The sequence below is a fragment of the Suillus paluster genome (genome assembly GCF_016628075.1).
Source record: "Suillus paluster strain FC165 chromosome Unknown EDB91scaffold_109, whole genome shotgun sequence".
NCBI classification, from domain to species: Eukaryota; Fungi; Basidiomycota; class Agaricomycetes; order Boletales; family Suillaceae; genus Suillus; species Suillus paluster.
Genome location: NW_024537669.1, coordinates 104,883 through 127,132, shown reverse-complemented (window position 1 = coordinate 127,132; position 22,250 = coordinate 104,883). Strand labels below are relative to the sequence as shown.

The window sequence follows — 22,250 nt, the reverse complement described above, 5'->3', positions numbered from 1 at the left end:
GATTCTTGGATTGCTTGATGCCACAGCCCAGCGTGGTCAGCCTGAAGAATTTTGCAAGTTGTTGCGTACTTCAAGCTTCAAGCTTCAAGCTTCAAGGCTCGTTTAAGCTGTGTATTCTTCTGTCGCAGGAAAGTACAGCCTAAGGCAACACATCCATCCCCATGAGCTCTTTTTAGAATCCTCGTCCCAGTACTTTATGATATTGAAGCCGTGACATGATATCGATGGGATTGCGTCCAGCCCCGGATGATTTTAGTTGATAGACATGAGATTTTGAGATTTGCTATTTTAGAATGTTACGACGACTTGAACAAGTGAGGCTATCACCGGTGCAGGCTCGCACTGCAAGTATGTCAACTGATTGTTGACTTGTACCTGGCATAACAACACCTTCACAGCGTCTTGCTGTGTCCACTTTTGAAAACCTCTTTCAACTAACGGTGTTGCGATTGTCAGTTCTTCTATTCTGTTGCTCACTCGATTGCGTGCTGTACCACCCACACCGCTTCAAACCAGTGCCTGTACAAGGAGACCCCTGCCAACGAAGATGATGAAGACTTCCAGTCCTCCCCCAGCACTGACATATGCCACGATATGATTAGCCATATGCCCACCCAGTCAGAGTACAGGTGTCACGACGAACTTTTGGATGGTCAACATAGACTGCACATCATTTGCGGCAGTGAACAATAGTACTACGGTTACCAGTACATCAGTTTCATGTGCAAATAAATTTACCTTCTTCGGTGCGAGTACGAAGGTGTCAATGATGCGATGGTCATCAAGGGACCCAGTCAATGCCTAAGCTTAGTACGCCGCTGTAACAGCACTCACCAGTGTCCTTTACTGCTGCCGAAGCCGCAGACGCGGATGTTATCCCGAGGCTCGCATATGCGCACGACTACAGCCTTGTGAGAGTGGTGTATCCTCATCAGGTTGACATCCCCCGTCAGGACGGTGCAGCACGTCGGTACGACAAGACCCTCGACAGCCGCTTCATCCCCGATTCATGTCCAGGCTCCACTTAGGCGCCTTTTTTTTTCTTCATTTTACATGCTATATGCGCCAGCTCCAACGCTGCGTATCCGATTTCGAGTGACCTGGAGACACCTATCACTAAATTCTAGCAGCACGTGCACTCACCTCTTAATGCCCCAGATACTAAATAGCCTTTTCATCCGCAACAGGCTTTGCAGACCTCACAATGGAATTGTAGACATCATACGCGGTATCTTCCATATCCTTTAAGGACGTATCAATGTCCGGGTATTTGAAAGAAAGATCCTAGAGCTCAGTAAGACAAGATCGGACTCCTGGTTGTGTTGTATGTCGTCGGTGCCGATAGGGCATGCGCACGGACACTATGGACCACCACTCGATGGGCCTTGGCCACGGCTGCTTGGATATCTACAGATTGGTCGATGTGTATTGCGGCAACAACTTGGAAAGTTAGACGTTTGACAACGATTCAATAATCAATTGGCGTGTGTGAACTTTGAAGTTGGCGTGAAGCAGTAGATTTTCTGGCTCGAAAGTTGGATTCTTGGCCGACGTTTTAGTTTGCAACGCAAATTTCTCTTCTTACGTCTCGAAAAGTCACAGTTTGGCGAAAGGCCTCGAAACAGGTCGATAAATCTGATGTTGTGTACATATCTACCTAAATCTGGTCGTTGTTCACTGGGATCGACGGCTTGCCTCATAAACGGGTTGGTCACCGTTCCTGGATCAAGTACTCGGCAAACGGGACAAGGTTAAGACAGGTGCTGCTATCTCTTTGCAACTGTAGTCGTGTAGGCTACTCCACAGCCTCGGGACAAACTCCAGCCTGCTGTGATCCTATATTTGGAGATCATCCATGTCCATTTCATCAGGCAGAAATTATACTGGGGAATCTATGTCGTTGCAGTGCTGTGGCAATATTACGCTTGATTATGACAATCATGCCTACAATTTCATGAACTCATCGGTTCACTGATGCGGCCTATTTCGGCACTCGCCACACTCGCGTCACATCTGGTTCTTCTGATGGCGATAAGGCTACATGGTTCGTGAGCCCAGCGCTTGGATCAGACCTCGCTAACGATGTCCTCGGACTCCACCAGTAATCTCACTCTCCTGTCAGCGAACTTTTAGTGCCATCTTTTGGGCATTTCTGTCGGTCACCTGGATGTGTTCTCGGTGAGCATATTCTCGCTGGTGACTTCTAAGCCTACGTTCAGGTCCATATGCCCATATGCCCGGGAGCCTCATGCCAATCATGAAATGGTTTCACCGGAGCTGGGGGGGAGATATCATACGACGCACTATACTGATGCACCAGTGCCAGGCCTGGAAAGAAATTCGAGCCTTCCTGTGAGGGCGTGTCTCGGGATCAGTATTGTACCTCCGAGTTACGATCGCGACGCTCGAGGAAAGCGCTGCACCATAAAGGAGATCTGCGTATTTTTCCTTTGGAAGAAAGGTTTTGCTGGACGGAGATAATTGGCTCATCCGGTCATCCTAATATCTCGATATTCTCGACGAACGTTATAATCTGCTCAAGAGTAAGTATGAGATCCGCCCGTGTAGCGCCGACAAGCTCCTGCGCCCTTTTCCGACTCATTCTTCCACTGCGGACTGTTTGATGTGTATTTCCCGTAAGGCAAGTCGTGTTTTGATACGTTGCGACCATAGACTGATGTTAGGTTATAGGCATGGGTGTGATCTTGATCGGTGCCCCTTGTCGGATTTAGCCGTGAGTGTCAGCAGCAAATGACCGCTCAAGAAGTCAATGTGTATGCGCTTTGCACAGGAGTGAAGATTGCTGTGATTGAGATGCCAGAACGGTACGGGTCAGGTTCAACATCGCATCCCGTACGTTTTACTGGTCCGTCCCACTCATCCCCTATAAATACTGGAAATTGACTTAAGCTTCCAAATCCACCTACAAATCAATGAACCGGCAGAACTTTCTGTTAGTGTTTACAATCTTCACCTCGACTCTCATATTCGCTCTTTGCTGGGCTTTCAACATTCAATTATGGCTTAAAAAATATGTCATTCTCAGTGACCACATCGCCAACTTCATCACGAAATATCCCACCGAACTCACCCTTATATCCACCGTGATTTCTACAATTCTATCGGTAACCACCACAGCGTAAGTTTAGATAGCTGGTGCATGTAGTGATTTCGCTGATATCTAAGTACATCATGATCGACATTGCAGTCTTTTCTCAATCGCTGTCAAGCATGCACTTCGCCATTATATCACTGGCACTCGCCGGCCAATATCACTAATCGAACTCCACACCGCGATAGCTCTCGCTAGACCTGCACCGCTTCTTCAATGGAACCACCGCAGATTATCTCTTGTTACGTTGGTCATCGTTGGTTTGATCGCTCTCCTTAATTCAAGGTTTGATTTGTTTTATCAGCGTCGCAGCTAACTGACGACCGTCACAGTTGGACGACATTGCTGTTGCCGACACGCCTTTCGTGGCCCGTGCCAATCCAGGGCAAAGATCTGGACCTCGCAAGCCCCGCCTTCGATGCGCAACTAGGTTTTGACATGAATGGCAACCAATGTAAGCGCTGTATATCGTCATTGCCTAGCCAGCCTTGATAAATCCATCATAGCAAGGACGACCACGTATTACATCAGCGACATTATGGTGTCCATGAGCGGGATGTCAGCCACATTTTCAGTCGTTGTAGGCGGAAATGACAGCGTCTTTGCCTTCAATGGTGTCGCATACAGCAAATCTACTGGTGCGCTCTGATGCGATGGGAACGTGCATCAGTAACTAATTATGTTTTCAGGTGGCATTGTTCCAGCGGTCGAAGAATTTGCAGGCACGTCATTGACCACTAGTAGTCTTGGTCTTCAGTACTACGGTGGAAAAGTCGCTCAGATCAATTCATCGATTGCCAATGACAAATATTCCGGGATTTCTAGAAGTTATAACGTGACACAACAGGGTCTTTCAGCGAACGTTACGTGCGGCCCACTCGACCAAAATGATTCCGAGTACCGGCTGAGGATTGATAATCGTACTATTGACGACGGGATTACGGTTTGGAATGGGACAGCAGATTGTCCTCTCGGCAGTAGGTCTGCTCGGCATACCCCGTATCGACGCAGCCTGATGCTTGCTTGTCAGGCGGTCACGGCTCCTGGGCGACTCAGACGATGGCAGGCGGTCCTGATGGCTTTCTCGCGATCGTTGTTTGTCCCTATCCGGGATTCGCGAACGTCTCCTTTGGCAAGTGACCACAACTTGGGCAGCGTCGACGTTGATCCTAACTTCTGCCTTAGACGTCTTCTTGCAGGGCAAAGGAGAATATAGCGACTTGAATACAACAATCTGCAATGTTTCCCCATACGTGGCCTCATTCGATGTGGCATACAGCAATGGAAACATCTCTATCGATCAGCCTCAGAACATCCAGCCATTTCAGAACAGCAGCACCAATGTTACGATGTTCATATTGGACATGGTCACTTGGTCCAGCCAGCTTTCTAACAATCCTTTAGCGGAGCTGCTGCAATTTGACGGAATAGGCACGATGCATGACACACTGGTCAGTAACTTTTGCTATGTCTAGTCAGGGTAGACCAACCTTTCTTACGGGTCCAACAGGAAGAATACTTCCGCGGTGTCGTAGAGTTTTCTGCCACAGTGAGTGAATCATCACGTCTTACCTATCCATTTCAAACTGGGGATGACGTGATGTAGTACCTTCGTTCTGCCTACTCTGCAGAAGGTGCGAACACCACGATGCTGGACTTGTACTCGGACGAGAGTGCTTTCAAATCCCTGAATGGAACCATGTTCGTGACGACCTACGGCTGGGAGAGCGGACGCCTCACATTCATCTATCTCCTTGGACTTTTCACTGTGATCTGGGTCATCACTGTTTCGGCCGCGGGGTACAGTCTGATTCAGGGACGTACTCACTCGGGTCCTCTATTTGATGTATCGAACCCGCTCCATCTCATCATGGCATCTTCTGGGGGAGGACTGGAAAGCCTTGCAGGGTTTGAAGATGACGGCGTTGAGAGTAATGAACTTGTACAAGTGCGCCTTCTAAACGACCATGATGAAGCCTACGATGTCGCAGAGGGGGGGAAGAAGTTCGCTCGGACTAGCGGTTCTAGGATGCGGTTCACGACTGAACTGGTCACAAAAGTAAAGATTCAGGCTACTGGACACATCGAATAGTATGATGCCTCTCAGAGTACTTGATAATGGTTGTATATCCAAAGGGGCAGTAAACGTAAATTTTGTAACACGAAGTCAAAGGGGTAATCCGAAAACGAGCTAAATATTTGACTGTTCCTAATAGAATCCTACTGGTCTTTCAGGAAGCATTGCTCTTAGGCAGGTCACTTGCTGTTATTGAATACTATGGCGTCTTTCATGAGAACTGGGTCGTGACTATATTATAATTTCAAAGTTGAGCATTTTGAATACCAGGTATGGACTGAGGAAATGTGATTGAGTGGTAGACCAATATACATCTGTAGTACAATTTCAGTGGTTGCGCAAGTTGTACACTTTTGTTCCATAGTATACACCCGCAGCACTGCTCGTTGCAGCGAGAACAATGGGCACCGGGCCCTTGGCAATGCGAGGAAGAGATGAGAGAAGAAGCAGTGCTGAGGCACCTAGAGGGACAAAGGTCAGTATACCTATAAGAATGCGAGGGTATTAAGGAAGGTGACATACCCAAAGCGCCCTCCAACCCATTTGGCGAGCCTTTCCTGATGGCATCTGCACTCCACAGGAACAAGAGACCAACGCTAGAGTAAATGAGTTGGAAAGAGCACGTTTGTCTGATGCTAGAGAACGACTCACCCAACACCAGCAACGAGTGAAGGCACCGAACGAGATTTTGCATACCCAGTGATGCCGCCGACGACGCAGAGACCGCCCATGGTGTATGCAGGGTAGGCAGACTGGGTAGACTTGAAGTAAGTGACGATCCTTTCATAACTAGGATAAAGCCTTACCATTGTGTAGGTGAATAGGTGATAGGACGAAATTGGATGGAGGTTGCAGTCGTCGTTCGCTTTACCTTCAACCGTGTGTGTGCCTGTGTAATTGCAACGTTTTACCCCGCATCTCACGTCAGCATCTCACGTCAGCCTTTCAGAGTCCGCGACACTTATCTTCATATTAGTGAAAAATAAATAATCATAATCATAATACCTTTCAGCACCATGGATGCTCAGCTCCTCGCACCGCTCACGCAACTTACCACTCTATCCCAATCACTCTTCCTTTCGTTATCTCAGCAGCCATCGCAAAAGCAAGTTCCCCCACCTCCCCTAAGCTCATTCGCAGCCGTCGATGCTGAGCTGCAAACCGCACTGACAACAGCCGCGGCACATCAGCGCCGACAGGCACGAATTGTCGCGTTACAACAGGAGCTATTGGAGGTGGACGCTCGATGGCGCGCTGTGTGTGATGCATTGGAAGAGGGGAGGAAAGTACTAGAGGAGATCGTGAGGGAGGGCGACGAGCGTGTTGAAAGCATAAGAAAGGCGAAGGAGGGTTCGTGGCTCATATTTTTGTTTTTCATTTATTTTTCTTGTTGACATTGAACTCGTGTACACATGAAGCCGCGATCCCTTATCCTGAACTGCTCGCATATGCACAAAGCTTGAGTGCCTTTACGAGCGCGCCGCCAGGCTTGACTATGCCTGAGCCAGGTGCCGTAGGTCCTGTGCCTTTGTTCTTCCCGCCATTCCCGAATGAGGAGAAGATGCGCCGTGGACGATTGAATGTGGAGCGTCCGTTGGGAGGGCTCGGGGAGAACCATAGCGTAAGAGGTGAGTGGTTTTCTATAGCGAGTTCATTCTACCGGCTGTGGGGCTTTGTGGTACACGTGCTTTTATGTTTGGTTTTAACCTTGGGTTGTGTGTTGGACCTTGTTCTCGCTCCCTTTGTTTTTATTTTCTGCGCATCTCATCACCTTCCCTGTACAATATTTTTCCGTGCCTTCAAATTAAATAAACACAAGCTAACCCATACGCAGCACCAGAGCCCTCTCCTCTACCTGTCCAGAAACGCGAGCGACCAGGCGTAAATCCTTACCGTCATGATACGCGCCCACAGCAGGCCGTGTTCGATCTCGATCTCGACCTCAATCCAGATCTATGACCTCGATTGTGCCATTGGAAGGTCTCTGCCGGTGAGCCATATCTTGGTCGCTCTGGTTTTTCTCTAACCTGGGAATTAGTAATGCGGTGCGCCGTTGGGGAGAAGACGAGGATTGGTTGAGGCGGTAGTCCCCTCACTACGGTACGACCACCAGACGTCGTCTCAATTGACAGACCGGAAAGCACGCTCTTTTGTGAGGCACAAGACTGCCAACGTATGTCCTCAACCTATGGATAGTTGCAGCATTTATAAAGACTGCTGAAAATACTATGCTCGTCATGCCCAAAGACAGACGCTATGCTGGCCATAGCGATTAATTGCTGACTTTTAACCATTACCAATACTTAGGTCACACATGTATATTGTCCGTGCAGCAAGTCTAGCTTGCTTCCCTGCCCCTCAATGATATCAAGTAATTAAGGCAATGCCAATAGCGTTTGTGAATCCCTCAGTCCTGCAAATGCATGAACAATTTCCGAAGGTGGCTACATGCAGGTGCAATACTTGAAGGGATGTCAGGACGAATAGCGTGGCACGATGCAGCATTCATGCTTACCGCAGGGTATGGCATAGTAAGGCATAGTAAGACATGCCATATGCGAATGAACATTATTCTTCCGTCTTTTTTGTCTTGCGAAAGGTTCCTAGTGCTACCGTCTTCGCCTCCATCAGGGAAGCTACCTTTGTACCTTCGATAGACATTTCCTCTAAGTCTTCTAGCGGTGCTGGGGCAGGCACAGGTGCAGACTTGGACCGTCTGACCATTTTGGCTAGCACCTCCGTTACACCACTAATACTTCGCCTCTTTCGGCGGCGCTCCTCCTCGGCCCGGATCTTAACCTCTTCAAACTGACGACCCCAAATGATGAGCTGGCGGCGAAAGCCAATATTGGGGCAAACTATTCCACGCTTCGCTTGGACATGCTCAATGGAATCTAAAGCACGCATCGGTGTCGTTGCAACGAGATAAGCGCAAATTAAGATAGGTGACCTCGAGATCCCCTGAAAACAGTGGACCTGCGAGAGGTGCCTCGGTTGGTTCCTACAAAGCCAGAACTTAGCAATCCAAGGCGTACCAGAACCTTCGTGTCTTCCTTATCCAACGCCTCCTTGATAAACTTCACGACAGGATCGAACCATTCACAAATCTGCACATCGGCTGAGTCGCGCACGGGAACGTGCAGGACCTGGACATGCCGGGGAAACACGTCCGTGATATCAAAATCGATAGCAGACACGATGTGCGTGATACCAAGGCGTGTGAGGTTGCCTGGTAAGCGGGCAGTGTATAAGTCGGTGAGATAGAGGCGGGGTGTTATGGCTGTTGCTGCGCGTCCGTGAGAAGGGTCGTTATCATTTCTTGGACGTCGGGAAGTTTTCTTTTGGATGAACGAGGATTGCCATGAGTTGGAAGGGAAGGATATCATTGTCTAGAATGGAGCTTAGGTGTGAACGAACCAGGGGTATATATTGATATAGTACTGCGATCGTGTGCAAATGATGAGGTTCTTCAATGGGAGCTGTTAATTATATAGGTCGACTTCCGGATCAACTGGATGCCCCGATGAACCAGACAGATGGAGGTTTCTCAGCCGCCGTAACTTACCAGCTCAGGTACCGGTATATCACACACGCCAAAAACAGCCCATGAACACAACTCTGTCACTCAAACAGGCAAACATAACACGGCGAAAGGGACTCTGCGACCTGGAGATACAGCGGCGTGTCTTGGCAGGTCTTATTTCACAGTACGGCATTATCCCCCGCATCTCGCAGCTGCGTAACTTAGCAACTCTGCCAGAAACCTCCAGCCGAATCGACGAGATATGTATGGAGTTCGCAGATAACTCACGATAATGCGATGCATGCAGTATGGTATTTCGATAACCTAAGCCATATATATGCAGTAGTCATGGTAGGTAATACACGGGATACCAAGCGTGTGGCATGTCTCTCTGGATTACCAGGGATGAAAGCGGGGAAGTTTACTAGCAGTTGAATCATGATGTAGTGGATGCTTTTTGCTCAGCCCGTGCTTTCCGCTGATGCGTAAATCAGTACCACATATCACGGGATTTGGAGCAGTCAACCCACCGATCCATTAAGAGCGTACAGCGCGTTCTTGCGGAACTACGTGTGCTTGAGCGCTCAGCTCATAGAGTGTAACACCTAGAAACATACCTTGGGATCAACCTGAGAAAAAAAGTAAGCCTCGGACAGACATTGAGTATATTGACAACATACCCCCTTCATTGAACGAGACCGGTTAGTTTGTGGCCTCCTGATGCCATTACGGTGTGCCTTGCTGTTCTGGTTGTGGTTGGTGTGGCTTTGAAAATTTCAGTTGAATATCTAAGATATCTGCGGAATGCCAAACACACTTCTTTGACTTGGCCATGGCGTCGACGTAGGCTTGAGGCTTAGACTCAATCGATTCAATATGTGAATGACGGTGGAATCAGGTATATTGAATGATGTGGCTGAAGAACTATCTAGTTGACCGTCCCACAGTTCGGCAAAGTCCGAAGCTCCCCAACACTCCATCCCTCATCAGATTAGATTATGATACATTGTTATACCAGTGGTTGGCATGGCTATAGATAATCTTGCGTGCCGTCTTTCCTGCATATTTAAAATGTGCATTCTAATTTCTAGGTGTCAGGTGAGTGACCTTGGGTAAACCTACTCCGTTCTTGCTCGGTTCTCGGCCGAATTTGATCGGCCGAGTATGTAGCATTGTTTTGCCCCAAGCCCAAACTTACTTTAAAGGCTGAACGGTTGATATGGCCATCTGCTGCATCATCTCATTCCCCCCACTTGTCCTATATACCTCTGATCGCCATCATGCCTGGTACGGTTGCTGGTCCCCGAACTCTTCACGATAAAATCTGGGACGATCATGTCATGTGGGGTTCCCCCTGTTCAGTATATCGGTCATGTGCTGATTGATAGACAGAGATGTGAACGAAGATGGCCTCGCCCTCATTTACATCGATCGGTACGTGAATGAGCTTTCTGCTGCGCCTTTGGTGTGAACTCACCGCGTCGCAGTCATCTTGTCCATGAGGTTACGAGCCCTCAGGCGTTTGAAGGCCTGTGAGCACATCTATCACGCTGATCGTCGTTACAATATGCTGATAGGCACTTAGGAAGAATGCTGGTAGGCCCGTTCGTCGGCCAGACTGCACTCTTGCCACTGTGGATCATAACATTCCGTTTGTTGAAAAATATGTCTTTGCTTGGCATAGGCTAATCTAGATGCAGCACTACTTCCCGGAAAAGCTACAAATCTGTAGATACGTTCGTCGCTGAGCCCGACTCGCGGGCGCAGGTCATGCAACTGGAAGAGAACGTCAAGGACTTTGGCTTGACTTATTTTGGACTCTCCGATAAGCGCCAAGGTTTGAATAAATGCAGCTTAGTGTGTACAAAAGCGAAATAACATCGATTCGCCTTTCCAGGTATCGTGCATATCATTGGTCCCGAGCAGGGCTTCACGGTAAGACTTCATATCTCTGGGATGACGGCATGGGGTTGATAAGATCCTATCAGTTGCCTGGCATTACTTGCGTGTGCGGTGACTCACATACCTCAAGTAAGTTTAATATCCTGCTCGTTCGGTCAGGTCGACGTTAATTTGGCCGCGACAGCACACGGCGCCTTTGGTTCCTTGGCGTTCGGTATTGGAACATCCGAGGTGGAACACGTCCTCGCTACTCAAACTCTCTTGCAGAGGAAAGGCAAAAATATGCGCATTACCGTTGAGGGCGAGCTCGCCGAAGGCGTCGGCTCGAAAGATGTCATTTTGCACATCATCGGTGTCATTGGGACTGCTGGTGGTACCGGAAGCGTTATTGAGTACGCTGGCTCGGTAATCCGTAGCATGAGCATGGAAGCTCGCATGAGTGTTTGCAACATGAGCATCGAAGCCGGTGCTCGTGCAGGCATGGTTGCACCCGATGAGATCACCTTTGCCTATTTACGGAAGCGTCCCCTTGCTCCCAAGGGCGAGGAATGGGACCGTGCAGTGGCATACTGGAGAACTCTCAAGAGCGACGAGGGCGCCAAGTTTGATGTTGAGGTTAACATTAATGCCGCTGATATCCCTCCTACCGTCACCTGGGGCAATTCCCCCCAGGACGTCGTTGCGATTACTGGCAAGGTCCCTGATCCATCCACCATGTCCGACCCTTCGAAACGTGCTTCCGCAGAGCGAGCCTTGGCTTATATGGGCCTGCAGGCAAACACGCCTATGGAGGAACTTTCCCTTCAGAAAGTCTTCATCGGGTCCTGCACCAACAGCCGTATAGAAGATCTTCGATCTGCCGCCCGGATCGTCCTCGCTGCCGGTCCCGATGCTAAGGTCGCCCCAAATGTACAAGCCATGGTCGTTCCTGGATCTGGTCTGATTAAACAGCACGCTGAGGCGGAAGGGTTGGACGCTATCTTCAAACGTGCAGGGTTTGACTGGCGTGAGGCTGGTTGCTCGATGTGCCTGGGTATGAATGCAGACCAGTTGGCCCCCGGTGAGCGGTGCGCCAGTACTAGCAACCGCAACTTCGAAGGCCGCCAGGGTGCTGGTGGTCGCACGCACCTCCTCAGCCCTGCTATGGCTGCGGCAGCAGCTATGACGGGTAAGCTGACGGATGTTCGCAAGTTCTTTGGTGCAGATGCGGAGGAAAAAGTTGCTGCTGGTCCTAAATTGAATCTCGCGAGTGCCTTCGACTTCTTGACCGAGTTTACTGGACCTGCGACTGAGCCCGAGCGCCCGTCGCATGCCCAGAGCGCATCCCCATCCTCTCTTCCGCCCGCTTCTTCTCCCTCTAGCGTTTCGAAGTTCACCATCGTAAAGGGCATTGCTGCGCCCTTGCATATCGACAATATTGACACGGACATGATCATCCCGAAGCAGTTCTTGAAAACCCTGAAGCGGACAGGTCTCGCCAACGCTTTGTTCTTCGCTCGGCGCTTCGACCCGAAAACAGGGGAGAAGACAGAATTCATTCTTAACAAGTCTCCTTACGATCAGGCCAAGATTCTCATCTGCACTGGCAAGAACTTTGGTTGCGGTAGCTCTCGCGAGCACGCACCTTGGGCTCTGTAAGCATCCTTTGCATTCGTGCATGTTACAAACGTGCTCACAAAGCCATTTAATAGGAATGACTTCGGAATCCGCTGTGTAATCGCACCAAGCTTCGCTGATATCTTCAGTAATAACACAATGCAAAATGGCATGCTTCCCTTGACCCTGTCTGTGGAGGACTGCAAGGCCCTCGCTGCAGACGCAGAGGCAGGCGTTGAGATTCAGGTGGATCTCGAGAAGCAGGAAGTTAGACGTGGTGGAAAGCCGGTTATCACCTTCAGTGTTGACCCGTTCAGGCGGCACTGTCTTGTCAACGGGTTGGACGATATCGGCTTGACGTTGCAGAGGGAGGAGATAATTAGTTCATTCGAGGAGAAACGCAGTGCTCTCTGGTCGTGGCTAGACGGATTCGGATACCAGGGTCAGAAGATTCCTGTTGCGGGCACAAAAACTGGCAAGAAGATGGAGTGGTAAAGTTGAACTTGTCGAGAAACATTGTACTACTACTAGGATTTACGAGTTTGAATCGAAGGCACGAATGTTTGTTCCAAATATTAGTTGAAACGCGTTGGCTTTGTCTCGATCATATTGCCTGGACTGCGTAGTCAGCCAATCAGGTTCGTTTACTCTTTCTTCTGAGATTAGTAATACAACATCAAGTCAATATCAAGTTGCAGAATTCGTCGTAAACTGTATCATTCAAACCACCATGTCGAAACATCACCCCGGTGCGTCTTCTCTCTTGGTATGCTAAAACAGAGGTTTGAACAAATTATATAGATTTGATTATGTGCAGGCGCCAGCCTGGCATTGGTGAGTACACCATCAACCAATCCGGCGGTGAAGTTGCTAATCTTATGAATCTTCCAGCTATTGGCAGATTGTGTGAGAAGTGTGATGGTAAATGGTGCGCCAAGCGATGCTATCTTTCGTGCCATCAACTAATATGGGAGCATTTAGTCCCGTCTGTGATTCATATGTCCGACCTGAAACGCTCGTCCGGATATGCGACGAGTGTAATTTTGGTACATATGGTGGAAGATGTATCATCTGTGGATCACCAGGTGTGTTACACTTCGCATACTCTTAGACCATGGACAAAATGCGCTTCCGTAGGTATATCCGATGCATACTACTGTGCAGAGTGCACGCGGTTAGAGAAGGACAGAGACGGATGTCCGAAGATCGTAAACTTGGGTGCCAGTAGGACAGATTTATTCTACGAGAGGCGTCGGTTAGGTGAGCATTACATGGTTGAAGCGCGTCCTATCGGCTGTTAACATAATCCTCGTCCCATCCAGGCTTTAAGAAGAGTTAGTCTTAATACACGGACTGCACTCTTCGTGCGACCTTGTCCCCATATAGCTCTGAAGTAGGAGTAGGGAGCACCAGCTTTAGCGCTCCAAGATGCATGTATTACATTACATGAAGATGCGGTCCAAGGTATGAAATTGTTTGGCTACACCGTGTGTAGAACATCAGGGATATATTGGCATACATCTAGCGGTACACCGGAAAGGTTATGGTTGGCGGGCTGTCGTCGGGGTTTCCTAGAATTGCGAATCGCCAACATCACCAGGTCATTGAATCATCTGTAAAAGCAGCAGGATTAAACATACCGGAAGTAAACCATGTCGACCTTTGTCACGTGTTAGTAGATGGGCAAGGCAGGACACGGAAAACGTACAGGAGCCTTGAATACGACAAATATGTGGGTCTCGTCGTGAGTGTCAAGAGACTCGCATTCTCCACAGAGGTCTTTCGCGCAATAGGCGCATCGGTACCATGCTCCTTGAATGCGCTCCATACAGCGATCGCAGAGCGCCGTAGAGTGAACTAAATGATAGAGATACTCTGCGAAGCTTCGATGTGAGTGAGCAAGATCACCAGCATGACCGACTACCCTTGTGGATCTGCGTTGGATGTGAGGCCACCAACATGACCTGCTGGAACTTTGTACCTACCAGCTTAATGTTACTGAAATCACACCAAACGACGACTGCAACCTTCATCCAACTTCGTCCTATCCGAGTCACCTATTCACCTACACAATGGTAAGGCCTTATCTTATTCCTACATCATTCACCTCAAGTCTGCCCAGTCTACCCATCCCGCATGGGCGGCCTCTGCGTCGTCGTCGGCATCGCTAGGTATGCAAAACCGGTGCCCTCACTCGTTGCTGGTGTTGGGCCGCGGCCCACTCAGTCTATACCTGATATCCAAAAATGCTCAACTTTCAAGTTTCCAATTCCGTGACCAAATTTTCGGTGAAAGACGCCATAGTATTCAATAACAGCAGGTGACCTGCCTAAGAAGCCTTGCTTCCTGAAAGATCAGTAAGATTCTGTTAGGAACGGTTAAGTATTTAGCTCGTTTTGAATCACCCCTTTGAGTTCAGAACTGTGGGTTCGTGAACAAAATTTACATTTGCTGCCCCTTTAGATCTGCGGTGACAAAAACCTGTATAAAGTTACTAGCACACACAATCATTATCAAGTACTCTGAGAGTCATCATACTATTCGACGTGTCCAGCAGCCTACTTAGAAATCTTTACTTTTGTGACCAGTTCAGTCGTGAACCGCATCTTAGAACCGCTAGCCCGAGCGAACTTCTTCCCCCCCTCTGCAACGTCGTAATCTTCATCGTGGTCGTTTAGAAGGAGCACTTGTACAAGTTCATTACTCTCAACGCCGTCATCTTCAAACCCTGCAAGGCTTTCCAGTCCTCCCCCAGAAGATGCCATGATGAGATGGACTGGGTTCGATAAATCAAATAGAGGACCCGAGTGAGTACGTCCCTGAATCAGACTGTACCCCGCGGCCGAAACAGTGATGACCCAGATGACGGTGAAAAGTCCAAGGAGATAGATGAATGTGAGGCGTCCGCTCTCCCAGCCGTAGGTCGTCACGAACATGGTTCCATTCAGGGATTTGAAAGCACTCTCGTCCGAGTACAAGTCCAGCATCGTGGTGTTCGCACCTTCTGCAGAGTAGGCAGAACGAAGGTACTACAGCACGTTATCCCCCGTTGAAAAGGATAGGTAAGATGTGGTGATTCACTCACTGTGGCAGAAAACTCTACGACACCGCGGAAGTATTCTTCCTGTTGGACCCGTAAGAAAGGTTGGTCTACCCTGACTAGACATAGCAAAAGTTACTGACCAGTGTGTCATGCATCGTGTCTATTCCGTCAAATTGCAGCAGCTCCGCTAAAGGATTGTTAGAAAGCTGGCTGGACCAAGTCACCATGTCCAATATGAACATCGTGACATTGGTGCTGCTGTTCTGAAATGACTGGATGTTCTGAGGCTGATCGATAGAGATGTTTCCGTTGCTGTATGCCACATCGAATGAGGCCACGTATGGGGAAACCTTGCAGATTGTTGTATTCAAGTCGCTATATTCTCCTTTTCCCTGCAAGAAGACGTCTGATGTAGAAGTTAGGATCAACGTCGACGCTGCCCAAGTTGTGGTCACTTGCCAAAGGAGACGTTCGCGAATCCCGGATAGGGACAAACAACGATCGCGAGAAAGCCATCAGGACCGCCTGCCGTCGTCTGAGTCGCCCAGGAGCCGTGACCACCTGACAAGTAAGCATCAGGCTGCGTCGATACGGGGTACGCCGAGCAGACCTACTGCCGAGAGGACAATCTGCTGTCCCATTCCAAACCGTAATCCCGTCGTCAATAGTACGATTATCAATCTTCAGCCGGTACTCGGAATCATTTTGGTCGAGTGGGCCGCACGTAACGTTCGCTGAAAGACCCTGTTGTGTCACGTTATAACTTCTAGAAATCCCGGAATATTTGTCATTGGCAATCGATGAATTGATCTGAGCGACTTTTCCACCGTAGTACTGAAGACCAAGACTACTAGTGGTCAATGACGTGCCTGCAAATTCTTCGACCGCTGGAACAATGCCACCTGAAAACATAGTTAGTTACTGATGCACGTTCCCATCGCATCAGAGCGCACCAGTAGATTTGCTGTATGCGACACCATTGAAGGCAAAGACGCTGTCATTTCCGCCTACAACGACTGAAAGTGTGGCTGACATCCCGCTCATGGACACCATAATGTCGCTGATGTAATACGTGGTCGTCCTTGCTATGATGGATTTATCAAGGCTGGCTAGGCAATGACGATATACAGCGCTTACATTGGTTGCCATTCATGTCAAAACCTAGTTGCGCATCGAAGGCGGGGCTTGCGAGGTCCAGATCTTTGCCCTGGATTGGTACAGGCCACGAAAGGCGTGTCGGCAACAGCAATGTCGTCCAACTGTGACGATCGTCAGTTAGCTGCGACGCTGATAAAACAAATCAAACCTTGAATTAAGGAGCGCGATCAAACCAACGATGACCAACGTAACAAGAGATAGTTTGCGGTGGTTCCATTGAAGAAGCGGTTCAGGTCTAACGAGAGCTATCGCGGTGTGGAGTTCGATTAGTGATATTGGCCGGCGAGTGCCAGTGATATAATGGCGAAGTGCATGCTTGACAGCGATTGAGAAAAGACTGCAATGTCGATCATGATGTACTTAGATATCAGCGAAATTACTACAGTGCACCAGCTATCCAAACTTACGCTGTGGTGGTTACCGACTAGAATCGTAGAAATCACGGTGGATATAAGGGTGAGTTCGGTGGGATATTTCGTGATGAGGTTGGCGATGTGGTCACTGAGAATGACATATTTTTTAAGCCATAATTGAATGTTGAAAGCCCAGCAAAGAGCGAATATGAGAGTCGAGGTGAAGATTGTAAACACTAACAGAAAGTTCTGCCGGTTCATTTGCAGGTGGATTTAGAAGCTTAAGTCAATTTCCAGTATTTATAGGGCACGAGTGGGACAGACCAGTAAAACATACGGGATGCGATATTGAATCTGACCTGTAACGTTCTGGCATCTCAATCACAGCAATTTCCAAATTGCAAACAATAGCACACACTCCTGTGCAAAGAGCATATACCTTGACTTCTTGAGCGCCCATTTGCTGCTCACACTCACCGCTAAATGCAACAAGAGGCACCGATCAAGATCACACACATCCCTATAACCTGACGCCTATTTAACATCAGTCTATGGTCGCAACGTGTCAAAACACGACTTGCCTTAAAAATACACGTATCAGAAAGTCTGCAGTCGAAGAATGTGTTGGAAAAGGGCGCAGGAGCTTGTCGGCGCTACGTGGGTGAATCTCATACTTACTCCTGAGAATATTATAGCGCTTGTCGAGAATGTTGGGATATCAGCATGACCGGATGAGCCAATTGTCTCCGTCTAACAAAACATTTCTTCCAAATGAAAAATACGCAGATCCTTTATGTTGCAGCGCGTTCCTGGAACGTCGCGGTCGCAACCCGGAGTTACGATATACTCGGAGTTACGATACTGATCCCAAGGTCACTCACCCACACTGGAAGGCTCAAACTTCTTTCCAGGCCCAGCACTGGTGCATCAGTATAGTGCGTCGTATGGTGCCTCCCCCACAGCTCCGGTGAAACCATTTCATGGTTGGCATGAGGCTCTTGGGCATATGGACCTGAACGTGGGCTTAGAAGTCTCCAGCGGGGATATGCTCATCGAGAACACATCCAGGTGAGTTGTGACCGACGGAAATGCCCCAAAGATGGCGCTAAAAGTACTGGTGAAGTCCGAGGATATCGTTAGCGAGGTCTGATCCAAGTGCTGGGCTAACAAACCAAGTGACCTTATTGCTATCAGATGAACCAGATACGATGTGAGTGCCGAGACAGGCCGCATCAATGAACCGACAAGTCCTTGAAATTGTGGGCATGGCTGTCGTAATCAAGCCACAGCACTGCGATGAATGCAGGGGCAGTACGCTAGATATGATCAGTTGTAGGTTACGATGATCCACCGTACACTCACGTCAGATGCACGTCACGACAGACGAGTTGTGCCGAAATGAAGCAAATGATAAGAATACCAATTGTTGACACCCTGCAGTGGTCTGGCTGCAGGGGACAATAGACATGGATGGTCTCCAAATATAGGAGCACACGTTTGTCCCAGTGTTTGAAGCGCCAATCCATGTTGGCGGGTGTATCCGGTGGTGGCAGCCGCCACCGTCATGATGGCTAGTTGCCAAATATATCTAATTTTCGCATCTACTACTCCATGCAATGAATTGTACATCAGCAAACCAGTGGCCGGGAAAGACTGGGTGAAATTTCGCATTAAGACTAGGATTTGGATTAAGGTATGGTAGACTGGGAAAATTCCTGATAAAATCAAAGTTGTAGTCCTTGTCTATCCATGGTCTCGTGACTTCAATAGAATAAGATCTTAGTAAGATATAAGCGAAATACTTGGTCTAAGTTCAGGCACCAATAATAAGTAATGGGAATTTTCGCATTTAGACTATTATAAGGGACCGTACTGGACAAATTGTTTTTTTTTTCGCTTTTGGCTTTGTGAAACTTGACAAGCTTGAGCTTAGATGTTGGAATGTCTTCCGCGTTACTATGATGTTTTGATTTTGATTTTGATTTTGATGTGTTGAGCTTGACTTTGATGTTGAGCTTGACCCTCGGCAAGTGCCGGCAGAAAGTCCAGCATCCACATCGCCGGCACACTCAATAACTATGTCACCACGCACGTTCCCCGCATCCACCCAACGCCAAGCTCAAACAACACTGTGCGCTCACCCCCAGAACGCACGGACAACTGCCGGCACGATGGTTGGTGAGTTTTTTTGTTCGTTTTGTTGTCTTTCTTGTCCGTCGGCGGCGCAAGTGCTCCGTGCTCCAACGACGACGAGATCGAATAATTTTCCACCTTGACATAAGGAGATATGTAGTTGCTCCATCACAGGCGTGACTCCGAGTGAGCTTGTCCAGCTAGTTAGTGATGATGGTTAAGTTACTACTTGTGTGGTAGTACATAGTACAATTAAGATCATCGTCCGCGTGACTTCCACCTAGTCTTCACGTGGCGAACCCCTAGCATTCCCAGGTGACCGACGCCAGACCACTCAGTGAAATATACAAGATCTGCTGGTATGATATTAATACGTGTGGGTGAATGGGAATATATATGTAGTAATCCTCAGCCTAGTAAAGTCCATCTTACATCACACCGTCTACCCGTCTACCGTGCCATAATCGCCTGTGTCTTAATCCCTGCCTCATCTACGGCCTGCTGGAATGCAATCAAATGCTCCTCTGCAACCCTCCTACCATCAAGATCTCCTCCTTCCTGCTCCCACCGTTCAATGCGTCCACGACTGCGCTCCGCACCTTCCCACTCCCCGCGCAACCCACCAAAGCGGTTCTTCAGCGCGCGGATTCGCCGGCCCGAATCTGCTGTAGCAGCTCCATTCACCTGTGCCTGCTCTGATATCGTCGTGAGCGATGAAAGCAGCGCCGCCGTATGTGTTCGGAGCTGCACCAGATGCGGCAGAGGCGCAGCAGCATTGGATGGTTGGGGTGCAGTGAAGGAGGGCTTTTGGGGCGACGAAGGTAGGGATGGTGCATAAGACGATTCGAGCTCGTCTTCCTCAGCGACGGCATCTAGCTTCGTCGGCGCAGGTTCGCTCTCGCCCTCGTCTATGTCATCCAGTTCACAAAGAACGTCATTCCCGCCAACCTCGGTCGAAATCCGGCGGAATTCGCGCTCATATGCAATAAGCTCGCGTACCTGACTTTCGCGTTCTTTCGTGGCCTCGTTAATCGCACGGATCATGTCCGACGCAAGTCTTTCCAGGACGTGTGCGCTTGGTGCAGCGTCCGAGGTATGTACGGGGGATAGAGTCGGTAGGGCATCAACGGCGCGTAAATGGGCGAGGAATTGATCCGTCGAGGCGAGATTTTGCGCAAGGATCTCCATGGCGTCTTGTTCTTGTCTCCTTGGGAAATGTGAGTCATTGTCATAGTCCCCATCTAGACCTTCTTCAACATTTTCATCAGCGTCCTCATCAGTGCCTCCACTTCCACCCAGCTCATCCGCCAAACTCGAGCCCCCCATCTCATCTGCTAAGCTACTTCCAATCTCATCTGCCAGACTGTCTCCTGACGCGTGCACTTCCCGTTCTTCATCTCCATGCACGCGATCATCATCATCAATTCCTTCCGCACCTTCGTCGTATTCAATCCCAAACTCTTCTGCAAGCATTCGCGACCCGCTTCCGGGCTCAGGCATTAGCGCAACCGCGAGTTCATGAGCCAGAGAGTGTGCGCCATTTGGCATGGTCTGATCCATGGATGAGAGCGGTTCGGAAGTCCGCGATGGCTTACGCGGCGAGGAAGACTGGTGTCTAGCGTGCGACATGATGATGCTCGTGGGGAGATTGATTGGATGGTTTAGATGCCAAAGTGGATGTATGGTATAATGTTGCAGCGCCTATAAACGCGTGTTATTGCGATGGTATCTGGGTATGTTGAACGAGCGAAGTGATGTCTACGCAGTACTTGTCTATTGCAAGTTGCTGTCTGTATAGGATAACCTAGAAGTCGATTCAGTGGTAGTGGTTCAGAGTGAAAGAACGGAGAAGACCACGGCTTACTAATCCATTGTAGTACCTTCTCGTTAGTTTTCTCAATCATCTACTACGATACCATCCTGTCCATACTTTGCCTGTCCATACTCATCAGTACTCACCGAGTGTCCTTTCTTTCTAACTGAAACACATCCAAGTGACCGATCCCCGTACCCTATACTCTATTCACGCCTGAGCTTTCTTTTTTTCCTCCAACCTTCAATTTTATTCATCTATTTATCTCACTCACGCCACCAATGGCTGGTTACTTCTCGAATCACTCGCAGTTCCAGAGTCGTTTCGCAACTGCAGCGTCTAGCACTACGACAACCACGACAACCACAGCTACTACCACACCCGCCATCTCAGTAGAGACGCGCCCGCGCCCCCCCACAAGCAGGCACTTTTCCACTTCCGTTATACACCTGCCACACGAGGACCGCGACCGGGGTGCCGATGTTCCTGCGCCGCTATCCGTTCACCCTCTCCGGAATACGTATGTTCGTGGCTTCCTTCTCATTCTCACCCGTGACTAACGCGTATTTCACTAGCTGGGTATTCTGGTTCCGACAACAGCGCGCTCCGGGAAATAAAATAACTAATTATGAGGAAGGCATCAAAAAAATCGCCTCCTTCTCCAGCGTTGAATCTTTCTGGGCACTTCAAACTCACCTCTCAGCCCCCTCTGCACTCGTGCCCACTACAGATTATCTCCTGTTCCATACAGGAGTTCGCAGGCCCGTGTGGGAAGACCCCCTGAATCGTGCTGGTGGGAAGTGGATTGTGCGATTGCGCAAGGGAGTAGCAGACAGGGTGTGGGAAGACCTCGTGATGGGCGTTGTCGGTGACATGTTTGATGAATGTGGTACACAGGGGGAAGGGGAGGAAGGAGTGTGGCCAGAAATTTGTGGTTGTACCATCAGCGTGCGTCAGAGTGAGGATATTGTGAGCTTATGGAATCGCGTCGACGGGGACGCTAAGGTGCGAGAGAAGATTCGGTGCGTCTCTCGCATTTTTTCGCGATCTTTAACGGTCTGATTCTTGTGGTAGGGATACCTTGCGCGTTGTGCTCAACCTACCTCCATCGACCGTCATGGAGTATAAATCTAATAACGGTATGTTCCCTCCATCCCTTCACGATCCATTTTACTGACGCAACGACAGACTCCATGCAAGACAAATCCTCCTTCCGCAATTCCGCGATTGAGAGGATGCCCATCACCGCTGCCGTATCGTGACACCCTCTTATTCGCGTCATGGCACGAACTTTGATCGTTTTATCCTGTGTTTTCGGTACACCTGCAACATCACACGAATGTAATACATTCTTGGTATCCTGATTTTCTTATCAGCATACAAGGAAATAATCGAATATAAAACTGTAGCTCGAATGTTTGAATTGTAGCAGAGGACGAATATCGATTTTTCTGTGGTACTGTACCTGACAAGGACCTGAACGCAGATAAATCATAATTCACTGATTTTACTTCCCATATCAGACTGAGGAGAGAAGTTC

The 22,250-nt window shown here is 49.0% G+C and overlaps 12 protein-coding genes across 12 annotated transcripts; 6 read left to right on the top strand and 6 right to left on the bottom strand.

Annotated features, from left to right (window-relative positions):
* Positions 1-1,559: 1,559 nt before the first annotated feature.
* On the top strand, positions 1,560-2,644 carry EDB91DRAFT_1166825 (uncharacterized protein). The gene is made up of 3 exons (XM_041320026.1): positions 1,560-2,044; positions 2,103-2,178; positions 2,327-2,644. The coding sequence occupies exons 1-3, from the start codon at positions 1,975-1,977 to the stop codon at positions 2,622-2,624; spliced, it is 444 nt and encodes a 147-aa protein (XP_041171224.1). The 5' UTR covers positions 1,560-1,974; the 3' UTR covers positions 2,625-2,644.
* A 289-nt stretch (positions 2,645-2,933) lies between these two features.
* Positions 2,934-5,204, top strand: EDB91DRAFT_1264150 (uncharacterized protein; the record flags this gene model as incomplete). Its single annotated transcript, XM_041324475.1, has 9 exons — positions 2,934-3,139; positions 3,209-3,397; positions 3,445-3,566; positions 3,619-3,750; positions 3,802-4,089; positions 4,143-4,207; positions 4,312-4,563; positions 4,623-4,661; positions 4,719-5,204. 9 exons carry the CDS (start codon positions 2,934-2,936, stop codon positions 5,202-5,204), a joined length of 1,779 nt encoding a protein of 592 aa, XP_041171223.1.
* A 156-nt stretch (positions 5,205-5,360) lies between these two features.
* On the bottom strand, positions 5,361-6,100 carry EDB91DRAFT_64959 (transmembrane proteins 14C-domain-containing protein). The gene is made up of 4 exons (XM_041327989.1): positions 5,996-6,100; positions 5,841-5,941; positions 5,712-5,785; positions 5,361-5,659 (listed from the first exon to the last, which is right to left on the bottom strand). The coding sequence occupies exons 1-4, from the start codon at positions 5,996-5,998 to the stop codon at positions 5,517-5,519; spliced, it is 321 nt and encodes a 106-aa protein (XP_041171222.1). The 5' UTR covers positions 5,999-6,100; the 3' UTR covers positions 5,361-5,516.
* A 98-nt stretch (positions 6,101-6,198) lies between these two features.
* Positions 6,199-7,580, top strand: EDB91DRAFT_1166814 (vitamin-D-receptor interacting mediator subunit 4-domain-containing protein). Its single transcript, XM_041320025.1, has 4 exons — positions 6,199-6,539; positions 6,608-6,817; positions 7,024-7,179; positions 7,228-7,580. The coding sequence occupies exons 1-3, from the start codon at positions 6,206-6,208 to the stop codon at positions 7,146-7,148; spliced, it is 669 nt and encodes a 222-aa protein (XP_041171221.1). The 5' UTR covers positions 6,199-6,205; the 3' UTR covers positions 7,149-7,179; positions 7,228-7,580.
* EDB91DRAFT_1166810 (protein-tyrosine phosphatase-like protein) lies at positions 7,581-8,756 on the bottom strand. Its single transcript, XM_041320024.1, has 3 exons — positions 8,225-8,756; positions 7,705-8,165; positions 7,581-7,651 (listed from the first exon to the last, which is right to left on the bottom strand). The coding sequence occupies exons 1-2, from the start codon at positions 8,573-8,575 to the stop codon at positions 7,758-7,760; spliced, it is 759 nt and encodes a 252-aa protein (XP_041171220.1). The 5' UTR covers positions 8,576-8,756; the 3' UTR covers positions 7,581-7,651; positions 7,705-7,757.
* Positions 8,757-9,612, bottom strand: EDB91DRAFT_1208668 (ribosomal L29e protein family-domain-containing protein). Its single transcript, XM_041320737.1, has 6 exons — positions 9,530-9,612; positions 9,393-9,477; positions 9,330-9,341; positions 9,243-9,278; positions 8,950-9,190; positions 8,757-8,896 (listed from the first exon to the last, which is right to left on the bottom strand). The coding sequence occupies exons 1-5, from the start codon at positions 9,544-9,546 to the stop codon at positions 9,149-9,151; spliced, it is 192 nt and encodes a 63-aa protein (XP_041171219.1). The 5' UTR covers positions 9,547-9,612; the 3' UTR covers positions 8,757-8,896; positions 8,950-9,148.
* Positions 9,613-10,004: 392 nt separating this feature from the next.
* EDB91DRAFT_1166798 (aconitase family-domain-containing protein) lies at positions 10,005-12,788 on the top strand. Its single transcript, XM_041320023.1, has 8 exons — positions 10,005-10,054; positions 10,105-10,146; positions 10,200-10,244; positions 10,298-10,549; positions 10,610-10,647; positions 10,701-10,743; positions 10,799-12,248; positions 12,306-12,788. Exons 4-8 carry the CDS (start codon positions 10,483-10,485, stop codon positions 12,703-12,705), a joined length of 1,998 nt encoding a protein of 665 aa, XP_041171218.1. The 5' UTR covers positions 10,005-10,054; positions 10,105-10,146; positions 10,200-10,244; positions 10,298-10,482; the 3' UTR covers positions 12,706-12,788.
* A 222-nt stretch (positions 12,789-13,010) lies between these two features.
* On the top strand, positions 13,011-13,511 carry EDB91DRAFT_1061798 (PHF5-like protein; the record flags this gene model as incomplete). Its single annotated transcript, XM_041314478.1, has 4 exons — positions 13,011-13,044; positions 13,102-13,138; positions 13,192-13,295; positions 13,348-13,511. Coding segments are annotated over 4 exons (339 nt in total), but the record flags the coding sequence as incomplete, so codon positions are not given.
* Positions 13,512-13,600: 89 nt separating this feature from the next.
* On the bottom strand, positions 13,601-14,484 carry EDB91DRAFT_64796 (uncharacterized protein). Its single transcript, XM_041327983.1, has 4 exons — positions 14,135-14,484; positions 13,919-14,067; positions 13,851-13,870; positions 13,601-13,781 (listed from the first exon to the last, which is right to left on the bottom strand). The coding sequence occupies exons 1-4, from the start codon at positions 14,241-14,243 to the stop codon at positions 13,691-13,693; spliced, it is 369 nt and encodes a 122-aa protein (XP_041171216.1). The 5' UTR covers positions 14,244-14,484; the 3' UTR covers positions 13,601-13,690.
* A 196-nt stretch (positions 14,485-14,680) lies between these two features.
* EDB91DRAFT_64582 (uncharacterized protein) lies at positions 14,681-16,664 on the bottom strand. Its single transcript, XM_041327978.1, has 8 exons — positions 16,560-16,664; positions 16,391-16,512; positions 16,207-16,338; positions 15,868-16,155; positions 15,713-15,814; positions 15,394-15,659; positions 15,296-15,334; positions 14,681-15,239 (listed from the first exon to the last, which is right to left on the bottom strand). The coding sequence occupies exons 2-8, from the start codon at positions 16,404-16,406 to the stop codon at positions 14,769-14,771; spliced, it is 1,314 nt and encodes a 437-aa protein (XP_041171215.1). The 5' UTR covers positions 16,407-16,512; positions 16,560-16,664; the 3' UTR covers positions 14,681-14,768.
* A 2,241-nt stretch (positions 16,665-18,905) lies between these two features.
* On the bottom strand, positions 18,906-20,769 carry EDB91DRAFT_1166783 (uncharacterized protein). Its single transcript, XM_041320022.1, has one exon. It carries the CDS (start codon positions 20,524-20,526, stop codon positions 19,348-19,350), a length of 1,179 nt encoding a protein of 392 aa, XP_041171214.1. The 5' UTR covers positions 20,527-20,769; the 3' UTR covers positions 18,906-19,347.
* Positions 20,770-22,237, top strand: EDB91DRAFT_1229182 (translation initiation factor eIF 4e-like domain-containing protein). The gene is made up of 4 exons (XM_041321038.1): positions 20,770-21,230; positions 21,286-21,732; positions 21,785-21,849; positions 21,899-22,237. Exons 1-4 carry the CDS (start codon positions 20,992-20,994, stop codon positions 21,970-21,972), a joined length of 825 nt encoding a protein of 274 aa, XP_041171213.1. The 5' UTR covers positions 20,770-20,991; the 3' UTR covers positions 21,973-22,237.
* The last annotated feature ends 13 nt before the right edge of the window (positions 22,238-22,250 follow it).